The 15,923-nt window shown below is 37.4% G+C and overlaps 1 protein-coding gene across 5 annotated transcripts in view; it reads right to left on the bottom strand.

Annotated features, from left to right (window-relative positions):
* LOC135710982 (uncharacterized) overlaps window positions 1–15,923 on the bottom strand; it is an 825,769-nt gene that overhangs the window by 13,345 nt on the left and 796,501 nt on the right. For all 5 annotated transcript variants that reach the window (XM_065233717.1, XM_065233715.1, XM_065233718.1 and 2 more), the window contains one exon: window positions 4,709–5,037. In XM_065233717.1, the coding sequence (XP_065089789.1) occupies window positions 4,709–5,037 (329 nt within the window). The remainder of the gene's footprint in view (window positions 1–4,708; window positions 5,038–15,923) is intronic.

Below are 15,923 nucleotides of genomic sequence, written 5' to 3'. Positions count from 1 at the left end.
AGCCGTATTTTACTGGCAATAGTTAAATCGTTTTTCAGTCGACATAGAATTCCATACTTCTTGGCAATTTTCTTGATGACATTGTCAATGTGAGAGTTGAACTTAAGTGTGTCATCAATAATCACGCCAAGATATTTAATCTCCCGAACGCGATCAATAGTCTCATCATCAATTATAACAGAGACGTTCTCATTTACTCGATTCCGCGAAATTACCATAAATTTAGTTTTACTTGTATTCAATTTTAACTGCTTATACTTCAACCATCTACTAAGAGAACGCAAATCTTCATTCAAGTGTAAAACGGCATCATCTTAATCCTTAGCTGCAATGAATAACACAGTATCATTTGCAAAAAGATTAATGTCGCAAAATCGTAAAACACGTCACAAGTCATTAATATCCATAATAAATAACAGGGGCCCTAATACACTTCCCTGGGGCACTCCAAGGTTATTCCCCACGGGACTGGAAAACGAATCATTAAAAACAGTCCGTTGAGTTCTGTCAGACAAATAGCTTTCAAGCCATTTATATGCAGTACTCGTAATTCCAAAGCGCTTGATTGATCTTAACAATAAGGGCCTAGAAATTGTTTCAAAAGCGCGTTTAAGATCCAAAAAACAGCAAAGTTATTTTTCCACTTCGCCAATACCAAATTCAACGTGGTTTCACAAGAATGACCATCCCGATATCCCGATTGTTCTGGTATCAACAAACTATTACCATTTAAATACTCCAACAGCTGGCCTTTAACAACAAGTTCTAAAATTTTCTCTAATGTGTGCAACATGTTGATGGGACGAAACTCTTCGGCTTTAATCGTTCCAGCAACTTTTTGAATAGGAACCACTAAGGATTCCTTCCAAATTTGTGGCACATGTCCAGTTTGTAATGATTCATTAATAAGGTCCAGCTAGATGTGGCCAATGACATGAAAGCAATCTTGAATAACTCAAGGCATCATCTAAAATTTTAAGCTGAACTATGTCAAGAGAAGCTACAGTTTTATTTTGAAAACAGCCGAGAATGAAGGCCTTTTATTAGCGGGTACACGAAAGTAGTTCAGCATCAAGAATTGTTTCGACTGCTTGGATGTGGTTCTAAAGCACGTTGGTAAACTACTGGAAGAAAATTCTTCTGTCAAATTTCGCGAGTTAACAATGCAATGAAGACGACGGATTTGCAGATCATGTCCGAAATTCAACAAATTCACGTAAAATTTGGTGCTCCTGGGATAGTAAAAAAACAGTGAAATCAACGAAATCATATGAGATGAGCTACAGCAGATGAAATTGTTAGCAAACTAGACCCATCTACAATGAATATGGATTATATTTTCATCCCACCACGGAAGAAATCGGGTACAAAATTAATCAACTCTCGGAGTTCGAAAACTTCTGCACATTGCACAGTGGTCCAGATTGCAGATTTAGGTGGAATGAAATGTTTTGAGCCTGAAATTGAAACATTAGACTTAAAGTCTCTTGTACAAAGTTCTTCTTTATAGTTATGCCCTCATTTTTATGACAATGAATTCTAGGGTGGTTCCTATTATCATTAAAATCAAAAATCTAACTTATTTGTTTGAATAAATTAAGGTGTACATTCTTCGGCAAAGTAATAGCTGAGCTAATTTCAAGCAACTTTGTAGGTAACAACTTTTTTGTATCTCTTAAATTGGCCGATTTAGAGCTATTTTCTTGAATTAAGTTAGGGTGGCTCTAAAAAACAGTTGTTTTGCTCTAGTTTTCTTATTTTGAATTTCTCAGCAAAGGTGTCTTGAAATAACTTTTAGATCTTAAGAAGGCGCATGAAAAAAATTGGAGGTATGTTATTTTTTAAACTCGTATAAAATCAATTTGAATTTATTCATATTTTTTTCTATATTCGGGTATATCTTTTTTATTGGAGGAGATACAGACAACAAATTTCGCTAAAAAACATTTCTGGACCACTGTGCATTGGACAGTAATGTCGAACAGAGTGCAAAAATGTAAGATTTGCTAAGGGAAGTCGAAACCCTTCTCAAGGAGTGGATGAACGAGGGTGACAAGAATGCATAAAACATGCATTTCGGAATACCCATATTGAAGGGTATGTTAGAGTTTTTCTTGTACTCATGACCGCCATTTTGGTTTCCAAAATGGTGCCTGGCATCGATTTCTGGCCTCTATACGTCGTCCCCTTTCCGGAAATACCATTATTGTAGGGTATTTTACAGGTTTTCTTGAACCAATCATCTTGGATTATAAAATGACGTTTGGCATCGATTTCCGGCCTCTACACGTCATCCCCTTTCCGAAAATACCCATATTGTAGGATATTTGACAGTTTTTCTGGAACCGATGACCGCCATCTAAGATTACAAAATGGCGTCTGGCATCGATTTCCAGCCTCTACACGTCATCCCATTTCCGAAAATACCCATATTTTACGGTATATGAGAGTTTTTCTTGAACTGATGACCGCCATCTTGGATTTAAAAATGGCACCTGGCATCGGTTTCCGACCTCTGCACGTCGTTTTCTTTTTAGAAATATCCATATTGTTGTGAGAGAGTTCTGAAATAATATGACCACCATCCGAAAGGACTTGGCTACCTGAACAACTTTGCTAAAGACAGCAACTTTCTAAATGGTCACTTTCTCGAGATACAGTTTATATAGGAAGTTCACATGCACACTAGCGCTGTGTATAGAGAGAGAGTTCTGAACTAATATGAACACCATACAAAAAGACATGATCACTTGAACAACTTTGCTTAAGACAGTAACCTTCTATATGGCCAGGATCACGAAATATTCTATGTTGGACCTAAGATCCACATTAGGGTGCTTCATTCTGAAAAAAGTGATGAATTTCTGATGGGCCACCCTTCAGTTCGATTCATAGCCCCAAAATATGAACCTGTGCAAAAATTGGTAAAGATTGATGAAGGTTTAGAGGTCGCGCCAATGATTTGAAATTTGTATGGGAATTACTATGGAAGAATTTAAAAAATCGCTTATATCGCTATAACTTTGCTTCTACTTGTCCAAATGTCGAAAAAATTTAGTATGTTATTGCTATGGCAATAAACAAAAAGCCTACAGTTGCTACGCTCAGTTTTGCAGCGTATCAAGAATTATAAAAATGTGAAAAAATGGCAAAATAGGGTAAATTGACAGATGAATATGTACAAGGCAACAACGCCAATTTCATCGCAACAACAACAGGCTTGTTGATCATTGTCATGACAACCACATATTTTTTTTTTTCAACGTTTGGACAACTACAACCAAAGTTAGAGCAATGTAAACGAAAATCAATAATTTCCCATACTAATTCACCAAAATCTCCATACAAAATCCAAATCATTGGCGCGACCTCTAAACCTTCATCAATCTTTACCATTTTTTGCACAGGTTCATATTTTGGGGCTATGAATCGAACTGGAGGGTGGCCTATCAAAAATTCATCACTTTTTTCAAAATGAAACACCCTAATCCACATATTATAGCGCCCGTCATAAGTAACATAAAAGTGAAGCACTTCTAGTGGCGTAGTTCCCAATTAAACCTGAATCCAATGAAACAGGCTTGTTGGTCAATCCCAGTACAACAACTTTGTCCAAGATTGTATAGCTCTATATATTGAAACAAATGAGATAATCCACTACAGCCCCTATTAGTGCAAATCCCATAAGCTGTAGGTATCTTTATTCGCGGATAGCCCGGCTATAAGGGAATCCGGCAATAAGGATTCCAGACTGTATTGTTCATAGTCTATCGGGATACTACCCGGATAGAAATAGAATGGATATTATTCCTATCCATTTTTTTTTCTACTCGGCTAATTTTAAAACGGAGTATATCCGGATAATTTTAAAATTATCCGGATAGGGATAGGGATAATATGCAATGATAGATTGGATAATGGATAAAGGAAAGGGATAATTTTGATGCCTGGTTATAACACTCAAAATTTTACCAAAAAGTTGCCTATACTAGTTATTTTGAGTATCCCCTGTAGTTGAAACCTCCTTGACATTTGTGTTTTAGAGGTGTTCAAATCTCCTCTAAAGCGATGTGAGCATGACAAGTATCAAATAAAACTATATATTATTTAATAGGTATGCCTAATTTTACTAAAATCGTCATCCAGCTCCACAGTTTTCCTATAAATTTCACTAGGATGGCGAGCGGACCCGGTTTAGAAGAAAATACATTCTTTGAACATCCCTAGAATGCTTCTAACACGATAAAGAACTAATGCATACAAGCATCTGAGCATCCCAATCGACAGCTCTTGCTTGATATTTTCTCTTGCATAGATTATGTATAGCCTCACCATGAATCAATGACCATATCAGTCATTCCGGAACCACCGGGATGCCCCTGGGGGAACCTGTTGTAGGGAACAATTGCAATTTTTCACAAAAACATGCTTTTCGACGGCTTTGTTTCATGGTTTTTCATGAAGATCCTATTTATAGTCTTGAAATACACCATAAACCATATTTGCCACTCCGGGACCACCGGTATGCTTCCGGGATAGCATGTAGTAGGGGACAATTGCAGTTTTTCACCAAAACATGCCTTTTCGACGGCTCTAGCTTTATTATTTTTCATGAATAGGCTATTTATAGTCTTGAAATTAACCAATGGTCAAATGAATGAAGATTATAATAAATAAACGAACAAATAAATAAATAAGCCAAACTCACCATAAACGGCAACTCGTCGGAAGACCTTGACGTACCACTTCCGGAAGACCCTTGCTTTTGCTGTTGAAGCAACTGCCGCAGCTCCACCAGTGCACCATCGTCGCCATCCTCTGGCCCTCGCAGGATCACCGGTGATGACTGGTCCTGTTCCTCCAGCTCCTGGATCCGATTCTGCAGCTTTGATATGATGTCGTCCCGCTTCTTGACCTCCAGTTCCAGATTGAAGAACTTGTCCTGAAACTTGACCTGTATCTCCTTCATATGCGTCTGGATGACCTGCTTGATGCCGAGTAGCACCTCGCCGAAGAATTCCTGCTCCTCCAGCGATCCTAGAGATGGCAATAGGCAACACATACACACAGGGTTCATAGAAAAGCGACACACGAACGCGGGGTGTGTTCGTGCACGGATAGGGAAAAGGAAGAAAAGGGAAAAACAGAGAAAAACATCAATTAGTCAGGATTGGATCTCCGAAGCCGAAAACTCCGTGACCGATTGTGTCGATTGTCCTTCACAAGTACTCCCGTTTCTCTGGGAAACATCTGTTCCGGAAGAAAAGCTACATCACACTTTATGTATATGCAAAAAAAAACCATCCGTAGAATTGAGGGCCTACGGGAAATTCACTATCACTTTTGCTATCTCTCACTTTCTCTACATGGATTACTGATGAAGTGTGCCAATCAACAAATCGTTCCGTATTAATTTTTAAACTGTACAGTGTGGGTCTAGGGGAGGATGGATGCGTTTGCGTCAAGTGTTTCAGTGTCTGATTCCGGACGGCAGCCTTCCGACCGTTGCACAGTGGGGAAATTTGGTCCCAACTCAGTAGCTCCTCGGTCGGCTGCTCAGTTGCGACCAAATTTATCATCACACTGTGCGTGGTGCATGATGTGTGAAAAGGATTCAATCTACTGTGATGGTGACCGGTCGGTCGGTGATGGAAGGGAATGATTGATGGACCGTTCGTTAGCATGCAAATATTGACCAAATTGAGGGAAATAGAGAAGCCAAAGCTACTGAAATCGTGTTTTGTTCCATCTGGGTTCCGGGAACCGAACTGCATTAGCAACGGAGTAGTGCGAATCTAATTTCTGGCTCGATGGGCACTCCGGGTGTTCTGAAATTTCAGAAGGCTAGTTATGTCGAAACAATGTAATTCACATTGAGATTGGTTTGGTTGAGACCTAATGGGGTAAATGTTCTAGTGTAGGTTGGACTATACTTCTATTATACAGTATTGTGAAATGTTTGCCGTTCGCATGAAGTTCGGAAACAACGCAGAGTGAGTATGGTTTGGAAAACGGGGGATCAGAAGATTAGATTGATTAGTCTATCATGGGCTTAGGCTCACACCGCCTCTGATGGACAGAGCAGTTTGAGATCCGGAGATGGTGTTCGGTAAATAGATTGATCGATACATTGAAGCCATCTAGGTAAACTTGCTCAAAGAACGAACGGAAATGGGTGCTTCGTATTGTGGAGGAGAATTTGATCCTAATTGGATTATAGGTGTTGAGCTGTTTCTTGATGATGTTTGCATTAGTTGGTTGGTTAAACGTTTATTCCTTTTAAGCTTCATTTGTGTAACATTATAAACAATTGTAGAGGTGTTTGTATCACAGGAACCGGCAGTATCTAAACAAAATGAGCATCTAGGCCATTCGTTCATACCTTTTGGTATGTGCTGTTCGCAGTAAAGGTGTAACCCAGCCTGTCGAGCTTTCCGTTCACAACATGGGTGGTTTAAGCGCCACTCCCAAAGGGATACCACCCAGCAGATTGCAGGTTTGCCCGGCCTGAGACTTTCCTGAAGATTGGGTCGAAGTTTCCCGAATACGGGGAGAATGCTGACTGGCTGTTGGAAAGATTTACCCAAGAAGATTTCCCGCGAAGTCCCCAAAAATTACAGGTACACAAGAACAACAATTTCAAATCCAGAACAGAAGTCACGTGAGCGGGGGTTTTCATCACGAGCCTAACCAAAACGATCTATCGTACTGACCGCTAAGATTCTAGAGACGCCAGGGATCAGAATCGGGCTGATCATCCCATGAAAATCGCCGAAAACGTTAAAACCTGAGAGCTTTTCCTAATACACTATCATAAGGAAAACCATGTAACTGGGAGTTCAACTGTATTTATTTAGGGGAACCTCACAATTGTCGCCCTTTACTTAAGCTCATCTCAACACCAAAGCTCAACTAGAATGAAACAAGCTTTTCCGATCGCTACATTCGTTTGTGTATTGTTTGCTCTCTACATTTCTGCTTGCCTACACGCTAAGATCAGATAACCCAAATGTAGGTTTACCTTACCCAAATCAGGCGTAAACTGCACTAACTCAGATATGGGTAAATTTTTTAACCCAAATATGGGTAAATTTAAGTCAAATTTGCATAACAATAAATCATTTATGGATCATAAGAACCCATATTTGGGTTAAAAAAATTAACCCATATGTGAGTTTGTGCAATTTACGGCCAATCTCGGTAATCTCTTTGTACCGTCTGGGTAAACTGATTTTAGCGTGTAGGCCTTTATCTTCCCTTCCCTTTCCTCTTTCCTATCCTTTAGCGTGCACTACCAATGCAACCTGGTCTATACAAGGTGTGGAATTGATTGCCTGTACGTATTGGTGCAGTTCGTTTTTCACTCGGCTTAGCACGATTTTCTTCTTTCGTATGCTGAAACACGCTCGTATTTACGTCATAACGTTTGTTTCAATCAGTGTTTGCATTTGAAATTGAATATGAATTATAGAATTTCTGTATGAAGCTAAAATTTATGAATGTTTTTCCACTGAATGTTGAGATAATGTATTGATTATTTTATTAGCACACTGTATACCATGAAAAAGCAGTCTACTAGTGAGTTTTTGCCCGTGTACAAGTAAGAAGTAACTATAAAAATACAAAACGCCTGCTGATATTTCCCAGATACTTTACAAAAACATACAAGCAAGCGCAATCATGCAAACATATCTAGAATTTGCTGTACTTCATATTACACAAATTTGCTTTCGACTGCTATGACGTCGTGGTCATCCTCTCTCGCAATGTTTATCTTTTTCCCTCTACCAACACCTACGTGAGGGCTAGATCTCCACACCTTGTATAGACCAGGTTGACATGCATGTACAGTCAAGGTTCCTATACACGGTAACCGAAAAATACCCAATAATGACTACAAAGTAAGAATTTTTGAGGGAGACTGGGACTACCCATTAAATGAGTAAAAATATTACCCATTCATGGGTATTTGTTATTCAAAAATGAATACTTACTACTTGTTTTTGTAGTTGTAATTACTCATAAATGGGAAAATTTTTACTCATTTAATGGGTAGTCCCAGTTTCCCTCGAAAATGCTTACTTTGTAGTCATTATTGGGTATTTTGCGGTTACCGTGTAGTGCGGATTCGTTCTTGCCGGATTCCTATACGGTAACCGCAAAATACCCAATAATGATTACAAAGTAAGCATTTTTGAGGGAAACTGGGACTACCCATTAAATGAGCAAAATTGCTTCGAATTGATTGTTCTACAACTTTTAGAACATTGCATTGGTCTATCTCAAATAATAAAAAAAAAATTTGAACATTTAAATCTCCAATTTTGTGGACCATCCTAATTTCACCAACATAAAAAGATCGGCCAAACAATATGAAGAAACTTTCCCAAAAACACTAAAAACCAAAAACTGACGGTTTGGGCGCAAACATTTTTGTCTTCCTAAATAAGGCTTTGGGACCATTGTGAAGTGAATGGTCCTCGGAAAGATCCGAAACATCCGTAAAAAGGCTCAATTCATGGAACTGATCTAAAAACTCCGTTTTTTCGTAAACTCTTATAGACGTCTTATAATTATTAATTCGGAGTTATGATCCGAAAATAAACGCTCCTCAGGAAAATAATAGACAACTCATCAGAATGAACTCATAGTTGTGACTGGAAAATGGACCACAGGGTCCATTGTATGGTCCTCCGGAATGTTCGGACTGATCTAAGCACTCTGTGGTTTCTTATAACTGCTCATAGACACGTGGATGATTTCTAGGTGGTATTTAAGTATTTAATAATTCTAGACACTTTTAACGGAATTTTTGAATATTGTTCCTTGGATTTCATGATCATATTTCCCTTGATTTCTTGGAGATGTTTCTTTGGAGTTACAAGTTAACGAGGCACTAGCTTCAATGTTCATATTTTTAATTCTCATCAAAATTTAATCAATAAGCCATTTGAAAACATCGTGTTATTGAGTTATTATTAATATTAATTTATGAGTGGTTTTGAAAAAAAAACAACCTTGTAGCTCTAGGATCAGTTTCATGAATTAATCACTTTCAATGATCTTCCGGATCTTTTAATACACCATCCCGTGGTCCCCAGTACAAACTGTCTGGTCAAAACTTCGATTTGATTGTGATAAGACGTCTATGAGTGCTTTCTAAAAAATCGTGGAGCTCAAGGATCAATTTCATGAATTGAGCACTTTTAGGGATGTTCCGGATCTTCCGATGGGCCAACCCGTAGTCTCCAGAGTCCATATTCTGAACTCAACACCGAATTCATTCTGATAAGATTATTTATAAATCATTAGTTAGGAGACTTTCATCCCTGGGCTGGTTCGTCTCCGAAAGTTCTGATAAGCTGTCTCTGAGTGGTTTCTAAAAAAACACGAAGCCTAGGATCAGTTTAATGAATTGACCACTTTAACGGATGTTCTGGATATTTTAGTGGACTATCTCGTGGTCTCCAGTGTAAAATATCTGGTCAAAACTCCGAATTTATTGTGATAAGACGTCCATGAGCGGTTTTTAAAAAAACCGTGGAGCCATAAGATCACTTTCTGCTTAACAACTTCTCAGAAGACATCAGGAAGTTATCTCTTCAAATTGCCCGACAATCAGTGTTTGGTCCCAATTAGCTCTAATCCCGTATGCTACGTGTATTCGTTAATGCCGCTTCCTATAGTGCGGTCCCTATTAACCGTACTATAGGAATCTTGACTGTACACTGGCCTAGTAACTGGGCACTGTCCGAGTAGATATCATTTGAAGAACATTGGTCGGGTTCAGAGCGATATCTGCCGTTTCTGTAGCATAGAACGTGAAACCTCGGAACATCTGATCTGCAGTTGCGGTGTATTACACAGGCGTAGATCTAAATTTCTTCGTAGTGTTATCTTACAACCTAGTTGAATTTGGTCTACTAATCCTGGAAAGGTAGTTGGTTTCATAAACCATATCATACCTGACTGACAATTAGTTGTTCACTCATTAAATAGTGGTCAGCTTGCATGATACGAACAGTAAACATGGGTACCACTAAAGGTCAAATAATGGACGCAGTGGTTAAAAAAATGTAGTCTACAATTTGATTGATTGACGAATAAATAAATATTGTGAGGTATTTGATACTTTTCACAAACCGGGAGTCATCATCTTGGATTCCAAAATGGCGCCTATTATCTATTTTCAGGTTCTACACGTCGTCCTCGTTCTGAAAACATCCATATTTTAGGGTATTTGACAATTGTCCACAAACTGGAAGTCGCCATCATTAATTCCAAAATGTCATCAATCATCTACTTCTGCTTTCTAAACCTACGTCGTCGTTCCAAAAATATTCATATTGTGGGATATTTGACTCTTTATTTTTAGCCGAAAGTTGCCAGCTTGGATTCCAAAATGGCTTCAATCATCTACAGCCAGCCTCTACACATCGTCTCCGTTCCGAAAATATCCATATTGTGGGGTATTTGGCACTTTTACAGCTTGCACAGGAAGTTCACCCAAGTGCCATGTAATTAGACGGTTCTGAACCAAGGTTTTAAGAACAAACTATCAAACTGACATTTGTCCAGGTTGGTATTGAATAATAAACGAATTGGTATTGAATAATAAACGAATTCGCCATTAATTTCGGATAATTTTCGTTTGGATGGGTAAGGCTTACTTGATCGTTGGAGGCAATTAAAAACAAAAAAATAAGAGCTTGTAGATCTGATGTAAAACGATAAACGATAATTAGACCTGTGTATTTTTTTTGTGTATTCAATGCTTAACATATTAGAAAGGTTAAAGGCAAATAATAACCACTCATACTACAAATAACACGTTGTCGTCTGCTCTCACAGGCCGTCAGAAGAAACGATTTATCGGTTACTCGAGCTCTCCTAAAAAAAGAAATCGCTGTTGCTTTTCTCATGAAAGCTGCTGTGAGCGTATACTATTCTCTCGCTCAGTGCTGAGTTGCATCACGGTACTGACAGCCTTTAGATTGACAAAAGATATTCCTACGGTTAACAATCAAAACAACTCAGAACCCTCTCTCCGTAAAACTTCTCACCGCAGTATGACACAAAAACCGTGAGATATCGTTGTTTTGTTTTTCTCACTCATTCGCCATATCACTAACATCTGCCATGTCAGCAGTTCCACACAGATTCGCAAATCGTTTCGGATCGACCTTTTGCGATTATGATGAAACTTTGCACAGTTGTTTGTTATTGCCCAACGTGCCATTTTACATATATGGTTCCCTAGTTTTGCACACGACTAACACTTGTAAAGGGATTATGCAAAAATGATACGCATCAATAGAAAAATATATATTTCGTGAACGATTTGTTTGATCGAGATGGTGTCTTAGAAGAAGTTGCGGACAAGTATTGTGCCTTCCAAGAAAAAATATACACTGTTAAAAAATATATATTTTTATTTACAAAAAGAATCAAAATTACAAAAAAAAAAAAATTTAATTACTCAAATTGCTTTTTTTTTTTTAAATTATTTTTTTATAGTTATTTTTTAGTTTAGATAAAGTGATACCTACTGACACTGTGGAAAATACACTTGGAAAATACTTATTTTTTCAATAATTCATTACTTTTTTGTTTATGATTTGCCCAGCAAATGCACAGTGCCAATAGGTATTTCTTTACCTAAGCTTCAAAATAAATACATAAAAAATATTTAAATTGATATGCAATTTGAGTAAACATCTCAAAAGGGCGAAATTTTTTAAAAATATGCGATAAGTGAATTTTAACCTACGAGTATCTGGAAAATAACAACTTTGGGCAATCTAAGCATTACAGGCTTTTTTGTTGTAAATTTGATGTGGTTTAATATCAACACAATTTTAAAGATATTCAATAACTATTGGTAGTATTTCGCGAAATACTTATTTTTTCAATAATTCATAACTTTTTTGTTTATGATTTGCCCAGCAAATACACAGTGCCAATATGTATTTCTTTATCTAAACTACGAAAAAATATAAAAAATATGCAATTTGAGTAATTTAATTTTTTTTTTGATAATTTAGATTTGTTTTGTAAAAAAAATTATAATGTTTTACAGTGTATATTTTTTCTTAAAAGGCACAATACTTGTCCGCCACTTCTTCCAAGACACCATCTCAATCAAACAAATCGTTCGCAAGATATATGTTTTTCTATTGATGCGTATCATTTTTGCATAAGCCCTTTTCAAGTGTTAGTCGTGTGCAAACTAGGGAACCAAATATGTAAAATGGCATGTTGGACAATAACAAACAACTGTGCAAAGTTTCAACATAATCGTAGAAGGTCGATCAAAAAATTAAAAAAAAACTATCGTCATTTGAAATGGAACTGCTGATGTGTTAGGGTAACTGATGATGGTTGAACCTATTTAGGCCCGTTTCACACGACGCCAACATTCATGTCGTATTTTTTTTATGAATTCAACAAATAATTATGAAAAATGCGTGATTAGGGGAAAGATCTACCTTTCTTGTTTCTAATAATAACATAAAATATTTTATAGTTAAATATTATGAACAAATGATTTTATAAAACGTTTTTATTCAGCAAAGAATTATGATGTTGGTTGGACCTATACTGATCTTGGTTGGACCTAAGAAATGATGATGGTTGGACCTATTTTTGCAAATGCTAGTTTAGCCCATATTTGTTAAAAAAAAACTTTGTTTAAAACTTATTGGTGTAACGTGGTTTTGAACAATATTATTTTTCTATTAATGTTTACTCGTTCGTTCGTACTACCTATACAAGTAAAGATAAGCTTCATGAAAGCTTTGGATGTCCATGAATTTTCAGAGCATGCAGTGAGTCTGTATGCTATCTTAGACATCCACCTTTCGTAGACGCCACCTAGTTTTTGACACGGCAGTTAAGATACCATTTTTAAAATTTAAAACCATTGCGTCGTAGAGAATTCAATAGATTTGGCTATTGTGCTTAACAGCTTTTACAACTACGTTTATTCTCTCGAATCTGCCAATAGGAAGAAATTACGCAGTAGTTTTTAGGCACAACCCAAGCTACTCCGCGTCTATCGAATCATTTGAGTGGAGTGCTTTGAAATAATCAGAAGTTGATAATTGCTGATTTAAGTTGAAGCCAATAGATTGAAATTTACTGCCCACACACTTAAACACGGATTTCCTGTTCAGTAATTTTTTTTACAGTTTTTGCACCGTAAAACACAAAAATTACCGAACATTCAGCATTTTATCTAAAAGCTACTGATGTTCAGTAACTTTGTCTACAGACAACTGAATACGGTAACATTGAGTGCCGAATTTACCGTCATTTAGAAGCTTTACGGTACATGACAAATTTTCAGTAAACAAGAGTACAGAGTTATCAGTATTTATTATATTCTACTGAACTGTCAGTTACCGAAATATCAGAATTACTGAACCCACCAGTAAATTGAGCTAGGTACTTGACATTTCATTATCTTGCGTCGTTTTCTGGTGTGCTCACGGATTTCATTCCGGATTTCAAACGTGGAAAAAGTGAAATAAAATTGGTTAAGAATATTGAAAAACATGGATTCAATAATCGAGAAACTGCGGGAAACCGATGTAGGGGCTCAAGAAATGTTCCGTAAGTAAAATTTCTCATTAAAATTGTTTGTTTTTTAGCTGTAAAAATCTGAAGATAAAATGGCGGACACACCAATTAATTGCTTTTTTTGCCGGCGGTCTGTACCCGGATTTACAAAGGGCTTGAGTCGCCACGTAAATTGGCATGCTCAAAGAGGCGATTTATCCCCAGATTTTTGTCATTATGACTGCACTTATGCTCGATGCCAAATGCGGTATCAAAATTTTTCAAGTTTGATACGTCACATTAAGGAAATTCATCAACCGGTTGAACCATCTAGCAGCGTAATTCCTTGTTTAACTGATTTTTCCGATGACAACCGTCCACAAACTATCGAGCAAAATAATACGTCAAACGAATTTAATATAGAACCACACCTAACATTAGAAGAAATCAAGAGGATGGCATCCCTAAGCATTTGTCGACTTACGGCGGATACGGGTTTGCCACAAAAAAGGTTACAGAAACTGTAAAAATGTGTGACAATATTATTTCACAGCTTCTTGAGTTTCTGGAAATCCAAGCAAAATCTTTTTTTCAAATTAAATCAGATTGATCCTTCAAGTGACCCCGTGCAAAGCTATTTGAATAGTTTCAAAAATATCGACTTGTTTAGTGATGTAAGAACGTACTCCAAACAAAAAGCGTATCTTGAAAAGATCGCTACACAATTTCCTGAGACAGTTGAAAAATGTGTCGGAAGGCGTGTTGCAGTACGCCATGTAGATAGCATTCCCAGGCGCGTACTTGTCAATGAAACGTTCACGTACATACCGATAATTGAAACGCTAAAGTTAATTTTCAGAGATACATACAACCGAAGCCTTCTTCAACGTTGAAGAAACGCCGGGTGTCAAGGAATACAGTTCGTTTGAGACTGGCTCACGTTATGATTCAAATGAATACTTCAAACGATATCCTAACGCAGTAAGAATTAGTTTATACGAAGATGACGTTGAGCTGGGTAATGCGCTGAGTTCGAGAGCAGGGAAGAATAAAATTGCCAATTTTTTATTTAAAGTACAAAACTTTCCTGATAGATGTAATAGCTCTCCGAAGACAATTTTCCCTGTTATACTAGCTCCCTCGCGGATTGTCAAGAAGTACGGATGCAATACAATTATGGAACCTTTGGTTGCTGATTTAAAGAAGCTAGAGCAAGGAATAACCATATTTTATGGGTCTGAAAGTTTTGAGTTACGAGCAGTGGTCACAATGTTCGTGGGCGACACATTGGCGGTGCACGACGTTTTCGGGTTGCTAAGTCCAAGCGCAAATTATTTTTTCCGAATTTGTACAGTTCATCGGTCTGAATTTAAGGAAAACCCTGCGAAAAAGTTCCCCATCAGAACACTTGAATGGTACAACGACAGCCTAAAAGCAGTACAATCTGGTGATTTACAACCGTCGCAATGTGGCTTGAAAAAACTGGCTGCATATTAAATATTCTGCAATACTATCACATAACCAACAATTGGTCACTTGACCCTATGCATGACCTGGCTGAAGGGGTGATTCCCTTAACATTGCAATTAGTCATTAGTCAATATTCGCAGCAAGAAGGTTTAGGCTTCACAGTGGAGTTTATCAACAGCCGCATCAATCATTTCAATTACGGATACGCTGATCGAAAAAATCGACCCATGGGCAATGTGACAAACGATATGTTATCTTCCCCAGCGGAGACGAGCCAGCCAACGGCTGAAAGTCTCCTTAATAAAGATATATATAAAAAAAAAAAAAAAAATATCTTCCCCTGGAGCTCATGTTTCCTGCTATTACGTGCGTTTCCTTTTTTATTCGGTCATAAGATTCCCAATGAATGCAACTTAATAAACATAACGAGAATAATTCTGTCACCAATTGTATCCGAAGATATGCTTTTGTGGCTTGGAGAACATGTGCGCCTGTTTACTGATCTATTTTGCAATTATTTTGGGAGAAGAATTAACAAAATTCACCATTTACAACATTATGCTGAATGCATAAAGCATATTGGTAGTGCGAAGCAATCAAATTGCCTACCATTTGAGCAGAAAAATAAACCTGCAAAGAATCAAGCAGCAGTTAATCGAAATTTTTTTTAAAAATATATGCAAAAGCCTGGCTAAACGCCAATGTTTCTCATTGGTGATTGATTTACTTGAAAAACCATTCCATGACAAAATCCTGTTCAAGCCAACTGCGATGAGGAATGAAGAAACAATAAGCTACCTTCACGTACACAAGGATAACAGTAACATGTGCAGTCTAAAATCGGTGGAAATCAACGGAATCGAATTCAGGAAAAACCTCTTAGTTGCTGTAAA

Source organism: Ochlerotatus camptorhynchus, unplaced genomic scaffold, assembly GCF_037179485.1.
Source record: "Ochlerotatus camptorhynchus isolate MF236.1 unplaced genomic scaffold, CSIRO-AGI_Acam_v1.1 ptg000412l, whole genome shotgun sequence".
NCBI lineage: Eukaryota > Metazoa > Arthropoda > Insecta > Diptera > Culicidae > Ochlerotatus > Ochlerotatus camptorhynchus.
Note: the sequence above shows the minus strand (reverse complement) of the source record. Positions and strands in the feature narration are given on the sequence as shown.